Genomic DNA, 11,125 nt, shown 5'->3' with positions numbered 1-11,125 from the left:
TAAACTTGGAAAAGGTTTGTGAACTTTTGAGTCCAAGTGTTTAGCTAAAGCTTTGTTCATTTGGGTCCATGAGGTCACTGTCACGAATCACATCGATAGGAATAGTTAAACTGGAAGCTAAGTCAAAACAAGAACGAGACAGTTTTACGAAAATTGTCAAAAGGGTATTTTTGTCTTTTTGGACATAGGACGAAAAGAATGTCAATAAATTTTTTTGACATTGTCATATGATGACAAATGAAATAAATATTACTCAGCCATATTAGTGTAATTGGGCCTTGAGGATTAATTTCATTTCATAGATTTTTACTTGAAAATTCTTAATGGGCTTTTCTTATGTTGTCATGAACAAATGAAGAAACATCTAGAAGCTCCTTCTAGAAGCTCAAATTTCGTCCAACCCAAGGAAAATAAGGCTGAATTTCGTTCATGCCATAGTGGGAAAGAGAGTTTATTTTGTGCATTTATGTATGAAGATACTTGCCAAAAGAAAAAGAGGAAACAAATTTCCTTAAGAAGGAAAGTGCATTTTCGGCCAACTAAGAGGAAATCAAATGAGGAAACAAATCCTAAGCCTTCATGAGGCATGTTGGACGTGCAAGGCAATAGGAAAAGAGGAAACTACCTTTTGAAGGTAATCCTCCTCCTATAAATAGGAGCCTCATTCCTCACATTTCATTCATCCAAGTTTAAGAGATTTGAGAGACTCTCTCTCTAGAACTTGGCCGAAGTCCTCTTCTCTCTCTCTCTAGTTTATTTTCGGTTTTCTCTTGTCTTGGCACCTAGGTCCTCACTCGACCTAGTCTTTAGCTCTGCGACTTTGAGACTCGTTCTTAAGTCGTAGTGTTTAAAAGTGCCCACTCACTGATTCCTTCTTTTCGAGTGATTTAGTGATAGAAACTTTCGTGGTTGCTCGAGGTGCCGAGGAAAGAAAGAGAGACGTGCTGCGAGGGGAGACGAGCGTTGCAACTTTCCAAAAGCTTCTACAAGGTTCAAGCTTCAAGAAAGGGTAGTAACTTCCATAGCTCATATTAGTTTTTATTTACATGCATATGCTCTTGTCTAGGTTAGTAAAAACTAGTTTTACTTAAAAAGAAAATTTTTAAAATTCCGCCGCTTAACGAAGCGTTAAACTTTTTCTCAAACCCTAGATCGATTCCAACATGTTCCGCATGATGACGGGAAGATTAACTATGACGAGGGAGATTCGGAGGAGAATCCTGCTGAGCCTCCGGCACACCCAGCTGCGTAGACGTTTGCTTGTCAACCACGAGAGTGGTTTCTTTTTGTGTGTAACGAGAGAACTAGCGTTTTGTGTTTAAGCCTCTCGTTGGACTAGGCTTGGAGAGGCTAGTCCATATTGGTTATGCATTCTCGTTATGGTTGATTGTGATGCTCAACCATGCCCATCCTCTTATATGTGAAAATAAGAAGGAAGTGGGGTCTAGATGTTGGAACCGATCTAGGGTTTAAGAAAATAATTAACGATTCGGTAAGCGGCGGAATTTTAAAAATTTTCTTTTACAAGTAAAAACAGTTTTTTACTAACCTAGACAAAGTGCAAGTACAGGTAATTAAAAACTAATATGAGCTAAGAAGTTTACTAACCTTTCTTGAAGCTTGATCTTTGAGAAGCTCTTAGAAAGTTGCAACGCTCGTCTCCCCTCGCAGCACGTCTCTCTTTCTTTCCTCGGCACCTCGAGCAACCACGAAAGTTTCTATCACTAAATCACTCGAAATAAAGGAATTAGTGAGTGGGCACTTTTAAACACTACGACTTAAGAACGAGTCTTGAAGTCACAGAGCTAAACACTAGGTCGAGTGAGGACCTAGGTGCCAAAACAAGAAAAATCGAAAATAAACTAGAGAGAGAGAGAAGAGGGGCGGCAACCACAAGTTATAGAGAGAGAAGCTCTCAATCTCTAACTTATGTGGAATGAATAGAATGAGAGGAATGAGGGTCCTATTTATAGGAGAAGGGTTGGCCTTGGAAAGAAGTAGTTTCCTCTTATTTTCCAAGCCTTAATGAGCAATCTTTTATTGCCCATTCCTATCCAAGATAGGCGCCCACCTCAAGCAAATCCCTAAGGGATTAGTTTCCTCTTTTGTTCTCTCTTGGTTGCCTTGGCCGAAATTCCTTATGGCAAGCATGGGAAATTTGTTTCCTCTTTTTCTTTTGGCAAGTATCTTGATACATTTATGCACAAAATATTCTCTCTTTCTCTTAGGTATTTGGGCGCCCAACATCAATCTAGAAGGAGCTTCTAGAAGCTTCTTCATTTGTTCATAACAACATGAGAAAGGCCCATTAAGAATTTTCAATAAAATTCTTATGAAATGAAATTAATCCACAAGGCCCAATTAATCATATTATGGCCGAGTGACATTAAGTCATCAAATGAACTTGTCAAAAAAATTTATTGACATTCATTTCATCATATGTCTCAAAACACACAAATACCCTTTTGACAATTTTCGTTCTTGTTTTGACTTAGCTTCCATTTTAACTATTTCTATCGATGTGATTCGTGACAATGACTTCATGGACCCAAATGAACAAAGCTTGAGCTAAACACTTGGACTCAAAAGTTCACAAACCTTTTCCAAGTTTAGCTTAATGCCAACTGACTCCACTAAAGAGCTGACACTGAAAATCTCTCGGTTCAAATGAATTTATTTTCTACTCAAGAATTCACCTAATTATAATGAGCGGATCCACTGAATATTATCTATGCTACCCTTCATGAATGTCATCAGCTAGTCGGGATTTACTAAATTACCATTTTACCCTTCTAGCTGTTATTTCCTCAACTCCTTTGTCGCTTGTGAATAAGTTAGAGACAATGTATATGACGAGGAGCGAACAAGTCACATTGTTTCATCCAAAAGAATCAGGACTCAATTTGGACACTGGCCAGTTCATTTATTCACACTCCAAGGAACAAAGCATGAGGTGACATACATTGCATTTCAGCAATCTTGTACGTGAATTCCATATCTATGAGAACTTCACAAAGTTACTCATGACATTCTCACAACTTAGTACTTCACCAATAGGCCCTGTTCGGAACCACATAGTGAGTCCGAACTCTGAGTTTCTCAAATGAGAATACTAAGCTGTGAAATGGCATGTCTCATTTCAGGATTAAGGTAAGCATGATGCAATTCATACGTAGTGATTTCGAGACTTAAGAGGTTAAATGGTTTGTTCTTATCTTGTCTCTAGAAGTGCACTGGTCAATTCAGTACCTTCGCAAGATACCTAGAAGAACTATAGAGTCTCCAACTCTCAATGCCTCATAACCAGACATCATAGATTCTTCTAACAATCATACTGAGGTCAATAGTCCTTTGACCCTAAGATTGCGAATATATCGTTTTAAGCAAACTACGAAGAGTTTGTTCATGCAAATCTACATTTGTCTCTTCGTAAGTTGTTTAGTTTGTTTATGGACTAAAAGACTTTGGTTTTATCATAAAGCTTCAGACAAGGAAGATTGAATGAACGTTTCAACTTTTTATTAATGAATAAGCAATTACAAGCAAGAGTCTTCGTAAGACTATATGACATCAAATGTACATAAATAGACACTACTACTCTTCTTGTGGGCACCATTGACAACACTAGATGAGGTACGTCTAATGCCAAGAATGATTCACTTGCGGATCTCACAGAGATTAGACGCATCCTGAAAAGTTTGAGTTGACGCTACTCGATGAGACGAGCATAAAGAGCGTCAAAATCAAGCTATGCTCAACGGATAAAGTAGCATAACCGCACGATTGCGGATGTCTTGACGAGATTGAACGCGACACCCCAGCCAAACCCTGAACCTCCAGCTAAGGACGAACGACAAGAGAAGCCACCACAAGTGTATGTGGATCCTCCAGAAGAATTGAACTTCCAAATACCTGACGTCGTTCCTCCGATAGGTGAGCCGGTGTACGAGAGGTTTTGAAAAAGAAGCCTCCGACCTTTGATGGAAACGTGGATCCGGCTGTAGATGAGAACTGGCTTAAGAAGATCCAACAGATTTGTAGCTAATGCAGCTGACGGACACAGAGAAAGTGGCGTGTGCCGTAAACCAACTGGAGGATGAGACCAGGAGTTAGTGAGACTTAGTGGCATCATACGAGGATGTTCAAACAATGATGTCGGTACACTTCCTTAATATGTTTCATGGAAAGTACTTAAGCGAAGCCAATTTATCGAACAAGGTACGTGAGTTCATGACCTTGAGCCAAGGTTCGATGTCTGTCGCGGGTATGGAAAACTCCGGAAGAAAGGATCCCCGCCTCGAAAGACCAATCGAAGGCTAATGCGAGGATGTTCTCTATACGTGAAGATGAAGTTCGAGCTGGATCGTCCACCGTTGTTGTAGGAAGAAATTCTCGTATCTGTTTGTGACGGTTACGCTTTTCATAAGTAAATGCCAATCGACGTACTGGTATGAGAAGGTGTCGATTTAGGTCCAAAATTGGACACCGAAAGCAAACTTGATCGAATTGGAAATGGTAGATTATGATGTGATCCTTGGAATGGATTGGTTAAGTACCCACCATGCAATCATAGATTACCGAAAGAAGTCGGTTCTGTTCCAGAACCCAGGACTTGGACCGCCGCAGTTCCAAGGTTCATCTCGGAAATCGAGTTTTCCAATCGTATCAGCGCTGAAGGCCGCGAAGATGATGCATCAGGGATGACTGGTTACCTTGCAAGCGTGGTAGACGTCATGAAGACGGAGATTCCAGTTGCTAGAGATTTCCTTGATATTTTTTCCTGAAGATTTTTAGGTTTACCTCCTGATCGAGAAGTTGAGTTCAACATAGAACTCATTCCAAGCACAGCTCCGATATCGAAATCTCCATATCGTATGGCTCCAGCAGAATTGAAAGAACTCATGATGCAGCTACAAGAGTTGCTTGACAAAGGGTTTATACAACCAAGCCATTCGCCTTGGGGAGCGCCAGTCTTGTTCGTTAAGAAAGCAGATGGTTCTCTACGGCTTTGTATTGACTACCGTGGATTGATCTAAGTAACGATCAAGAACAAGTATCCGTTTCCACGGATCGACGATCTTTTTGATCAACGCGACAGTGTTCTCGAAGATTGACATGCGTTCGGGATACCATTAGCTAAAGGTTCGAGATGAAGACATCCCGAAAACTGCTTTTCGTACTGGATATGGTCATTATGAGTTCCTAGTTATGTCGTTTGGATTGACTAACGCGCCGGCAGCGTTCATGAACTTGATGAACCGAGTATTTGAGGACTTTCTAGATAAGTTCGTGATCGTGTTCATCGACGACATTCTAATCCACTCGAAAACTAACGAAGAGCATGAGCAGCATCTGGAGCTAACGCTAAGCAGGCTGAGGGAAAAGCAACTATACGCCAAGTTCTCAAAGTGTGAATTTTTGCTGGAGCGTGTAGTATTCATTGTCCATGTTGTTAGTAGCGCTGGTATCATGGTAGATCCTCCTAAAGTTGAAGCCATGAGGCAGTGGAGTCAACCAAAGACAGTCACTGAAATAAGGAGTTTCATGGGTCTTGTTGGCTACTATAGGAAGTTTGTGGAAGGATTCTCTAAGTTGGCCATGCCCCTAACTCAACTAACCCGTAAAGGACAGAAGTTCCTTTGGACCGAAACCTGTGAGAAGAGCTTTCAAGAGCTAAAGAACAGGCTGACAACCGCTCCAATGCTCACCATTCCACAAGGAGTTGATGGATTCGCCATTTACTGGGACGCGTCTAAGCAAGGTTTGGGCGCTGTTTTGATGCAACATGGGAATGTCATTGCTTATGCCTCGTGACAGCTGAAGGATTACGAGACCCGGTATCCAACCTATGATCTAGAGCTTGCTGCTGTAGTGTTTGCACTCATGATATGGCGACACTACCTGTACGGAGTCCATTGTGACATCTATACAGACCACAAAACGTTAAAGTATCTCTTCACTCAGAAGGAGTTGAATATGCGCCAAGGACATTGGATGGAACTCTTGAATGACTATGACTTTGATTTGCATTATCATCCTGGTAAGGCAAAAGAAGTCGCGGATGCGCTTAGCCACAAATCTGTAGCGTCCTTAGCAAGTTTGGTTGAAACATCTCTTTTACTGAAGGATGATGATCAACAGCTAGAACTTCAGCTGATCAATGGGAGATTAGCTGCTCTTCGCGTACGTCCGATTTTGCTGGAACAGATCAAAGATGGTCAGTACGCAGACGAATATCTTCTTGGGAAGTTGTTTGAGGCTCAAAACGGTAAAGAGGGTGACTTCAATTTGGATGAGAACGAAGTTCTAAGGTGCAATGGATTTCGTGTCAGGTTTGCCAAAAACCACAGCTGGTCACGACTCAGTTTGGGTCATTGTCGACAGGTTGACCAAATCAGCTCATTTTTGTCCATCAAGACTACTCACACCGTGGATAAACTCGCTGAACTCTACATCAAAGAGATTGTTCGTCTACATGGAGTTCCTAGCTCAATCGTCTCTGACCGTGATGGTCGTTTTACGTTCAAATTTTGGAAGGGTGTACAACAACATTTGGGGACGCGACTGAAATTCAGCACTGCATTTCATCCCCAAACTGACGGCCAAAGTGAACGCACGATCCAAGTGTTAGAAGATATGCTTCGAGCGTGTGTTTTGGAATTCCACGGATCGTGGAGTCGTTATCTTCCCTTGGTAGAGTTCTCGTACAGTAATAGTTACCAAGGGACGTTTGGGATGACACCCTACGAAGCTCTTTATGGGCAAAAGTGTCGCTCTCTAGTTCATTGGGATGAAGCTGGTGGGAGCGAGTTCATCGGGCCTGAATTGCTCGAGCAGACCACCGAAGCGATCAAGAAAATATAAGCCCAGATGAAGACAACACAGAGTCGTCAGAAGAGCTACGCAGATAAGCGTAGAAGACCTCTAGAGTTTGAGGCAGGAGAGAAAGTGTTTTTGATAGTTTCCCCGATGCGTGGTGTCATGAGATTCGGGAAGAATGGGAACCTCAGCCCGAGATTTGTTGGACCTTTTGAGATTCTAGATCGGGTAGGCAAGGCAGTGTATCACCTTGCCCTACCGCCGTCTATGTCAAATCTTCATGATGTGTTTAACGTATCGATGTTGCGGAAATACATGTCTAATCCTTCACATGTACTTCAGGATCAAGAGGTTGAGATTTCTCCTGACATCAGATATGAAGAACCAGTTGTTGCAATCCTAGATCGCAAGTAGAAAGTCTTGAGGAATAAGACTATACCTCTAGTCAAAGTACTATGGAAGGAACACTCCGTAGAAGAAGCTACTTGTGAGCTTGAGAGCGAAATGCAAAAGAAATACCATGCCTTGTTCTAAGTTTCGAGAACGAAACTCTTCTAACGGGCTAACGATTGTAATATACGAACTTTTGTAACCCTCGACTTGTGAATTTGAATAAAATAAACGAGTATTATTTTGAATCAAATTCTAGTTGCACATGAGACGTCCTTATTTTTTAAATATCTTGGAAAAAAATAATAATCATAAATATATTTAAGGTCGATGAAATTTCGGAATAAGGATATTTGAGTAAACTCGATAGTATTTTCTGAATAAAATTATTCGGAACATACTCGGAGATTTGAATTCTCAAGAGTGAAAATAAATTCCGAAGTCCCTTAAATATATTTAAGATGACGGGAATTAATAAGAAGTTCTCGGTTATTTTTCAAGATTATATTTTTTATTAACTAAGGACGAGTTTGAGAGGATTTAATTTGAAAGGACTTAAGTACAACAAAGTGAGGGACGAGAGTGAAAGAAAAAGATTTAAAAGGGGTTATTTCAGGAGACATGTGGCCCAATGGAGTGCTGCCACGTGACGATCTTATCCTCTTCTTTTCTCCTCTCCCATTCGGCCACGTAATCCCCTTTCTCTTTCTTCTTTCCTTCTTCTTCTTTCTTTCTTCTCTCCTTCTTCTCGCGCGCGCTAGAGACCTGCAGGAAAAGAAAGAAAAAAAAATTCAACACAACAACAAGAGCAAAGCTCGGTCATAAGTCCTTCATCACCGCCATCTTCTACCTCTCTTCTTCCTCTCTCTTCACCGAGCTCCATCTTGTCCAGCCAAGAATCCATCTCCACGCGCGCCACCGAGGAGAAGATCGAGGTCGCCGAGAGCTACGGTGACGTTGTTGTCAATGGTGCCCACAAGAAGAGTAGTAGTGTCTATTTGTGTACATTTGATGTAATATAGTCTTACGAAGACTCTTGCTTGTAATTGCTTATTCATTAATAAAAAGTTGAAACGTTCATTCAATCTTCCTTGTCTGAAGCTTTTTAATAAAACCATAGTCTTTTAGTCCATAAACAAACTTAACAACTTACGAAGAGAAAAATGTAGATTTGCATGAACAAACTCTTCGTAGTTTGCTTAAAACGATATATTCGCAATCTTAGGGTCAAAGGACTATTGACCTCAGTATGATTGTTAGAAGAATCTATGATGTCTGGTTATGGGGCATTGAGAGTTGGAGACTCTATAGTTCTTCTAGGTATCTTCCGAAGGTACTGAATTGACCAGTGCACTTCTAGAGACAAGATAAGAACAAACCATTTAACCTCTTATGTCTCGAAGTCACTATGTATGAATTGCATCATGCTTACCTTAATCCTGAAATGAGACATGCCATTTCACACCTTAGTATTCTCATTTGAGAAAGTCAGAGTTCGGACTCACTATGTGATTCCGAACAGGGCCTATTGGTGAGGTACTAAGTTGTGAGAATGTCATGAGAAACTTTGTGAAGTTCTCATATATATGGAATTCATGTACAAGATTGCTGAAATGCAATGTATGTCACCTCATGCTTTGTTCCTTGAAGTGTGAATAAATGAACTGGCAGTGTCCAAATTGAGTCCTGACTCTTTTGGATGAAACAATGTGACTTGTTAGCTCCTCGTCAATACATTGTTTCTAACTTATTCACAAGCGACAAAGGAGTGGAGGAAATAACAGCTAGAAGGGTAAAATGGTAATTTAGTAAATCCCGACTAGCCGATGAAATTCATGAAGGGTAAACATAGATAATATTCAGTGGATCCGCTCATCATAATTAGGTCGAATTCTTGAGTAGAAAATAAATTCATTTGAACCGAGAGATTTTCAGTGTCAGCTCTTTAGTGGAGTCAGTTGGCATTAAGCTAAACTTGGAAAAGGTTTGTGAACTTTTGAGTCCAAGTGTTTAGCTCAAGCTTTGTTCATTTGGGTCCATGAGGTCACTGTCACGAATCACATCGATAGGAATAGTTAAACTGGAAGCTAAGTCAAAACAAGAACGAATATAGTCAAAAGGGTATTTTTGTCTTTTGAGACAAAGGATGAAATGAATGTCAATAAATTTTTTGACAAGTTCATTTGATGACTTTATGTCACTCGGCCATGACTTGATCATTGGGCCTGGTGAATTAATTTCATTTCATAAGAATTTTATTGAAAATTCTAAATGGGCCTTTTCTTATGTTGTCATGAACAAGTGAAGAAAATTCTAGAAGCCTTTTCTAGACAACTATGGGCGCCTACCCTATAGAGAAATAGGAGAGATTATTTTGTGCATAAATGTATCAAGATACTTGCCAAAAGAAAAAGAGGAAACAAATTTCCCACACATGCTTGTAGGGAATCGGCCAAGTAGACAAAAGGCAAGGCAAGGAACAAAAAAGGAAACAAATCCAAGCCTTCTAGAAGGCAGCCTTGGCCGAGTGAATTAAAGGGGAAATGGGCAATTTTTGCTCATGAATATGTGATATTCTATAGAAGAGGAAACTACCTTATTGAAGGTGAGACCTCTCCTATAAATAGGAGCCCCATTCTTCACAATTCATTCATCCAAGTTTAAGAGATTTGAGAGTCTCTCTCTCTAGAACTTGGCCGAACTCCTCTCTCTCTCTCTAGTTTATTTTCGATTTTTGTCTTGGCACCGAGGTCCTCATTTGACCTAGAGTTTAGCTCTGCGACTTCAAGACTCGTTCTTAAGTCGTAGTGTTTAAAAGTGCCCACTCACTAATTCCTTTTCTCTCGAGTGATTTAGTGATAGAAACTTTCGTGGTTGCTCGAGGTGCCGAGGAAGGAAAGAGAGACGTGCTGCGAGGGGAGACGAGCATTGCAACTTTCTAAGAGCTTCTCAAAGATCAAGCTTCAAGAAAGGTTAGTAAACTTCTTAGATCATATTAGTTTTTAATTACGTGTACTTGCTCTTTTGTCTAGGTTAGTAAAAAACCGTTTTTACTTGTAAAAGAAAATTTTTAAAATTCCGCCGCTTACCGAAGCATTAATTATTTTCTTAAACCCTAGATCGATTCCAACAGTATTCTTAAACCCTTATCGGAGAAAGGTCGCTTAGTCATTTTTCCTTCTATGCAGGATTCACAAGTAGGTAGTGAACCTATTGCTGAGGCTTGGAGTGGACCGTCCCTTACAAGTCTCTTAATCCTATCTAGACTGATATGACCAAGTCTTAAGTGCCATAGGTATGTTGATTTTGTTAGATCGAAGGATTCAGAAAGTTTGATCCTCTTTGGCTCCCTAATTAGATCGTTATCTATTTCGGTGTCTAAAAGAGAAGGTTGAGTGGGATGAATGTAAAAAGAGCATTCTTCATAAATGCATCAGTGACAAAAGAATTATCAGGAAACAAAATACGAATTCCATCCTTAATGGATTTTAAACAATAATCTTGCTCAAGAAAACGAGCAATAGATATTAAGTTCTTTCCAAAGGAAGGAAATAAATAAACATTATTCAAGATTAAAGTGCGGTCTTTAAAAGACAGCGTCACGGATCCCACAACCATCGCAGACACCAGGCTCCCATCACCCTATTTGAAACAGAAGTCGCCTTCCTCTAAGTTATTTGTTTTCTTGAAACCATTCAAGGAACAACAAATTTGGTTAGTAGCAGCGGGGACAAGAATCCACATTGATACATTATCAGCTACTAAGCATGCTTCGGTAATTAGTACAATACTATGTTCCTTTGCTTTGAGATAGGCAGGACAACTCTTCTTATCGGCCTTGTGAGGTCTCTTCTTAGATCAAGAGGCGGAGGCTTTGTGCTTAGTAGCATGTGCCTCTCCTTGATTCCTCTTTCTC

The 11,125-nt window shown here is 40.3% G+C and overlaps 1 protein-coding gene across 1 annotated transcript; it reads left to right on the top strand.

The window, feature by feature from the left end:
* Positions 1 to 6,870: 6,870 nt before the first annotated feature.
* LOC149404185 (uncharacterized) lies at positions 6,871 to 7,233 on the top strand. Its single transcript, XM_089607435.1, has one exon. The coding sequence runs from the start codon at positions 6,871 to 6,873 to the stop codon at positions 7,231 to 7,233; it is 363 nt and encodes a 120-aa protein (XP_089463561.1).
* The last annotated feature ends 3,892 nt before the right edge of the window (positions 7,234 to 11,125 follow it).

Source organism: Urtica dioica, chromosome 2 (assembly GCF_054948205.1).
Source record: "Urtica dioica subsp. dioica isolate 48M chromosome 2, U.dioica_male_clone48M_v1_H2, whole genome shotgun sequence".
NCBI classification, from domain to species: Eukaryota; Viridiplantae; Streptophyta; class Magnoliopsida; order Rosales; family Urticaceae; genus Urtica; species Urtica dioica.
The sequence above is the reverse complement of the archived record's forward strand: the minus strand, read 5'-3'. Positions and strand labels throughout refer to the sequence as shown.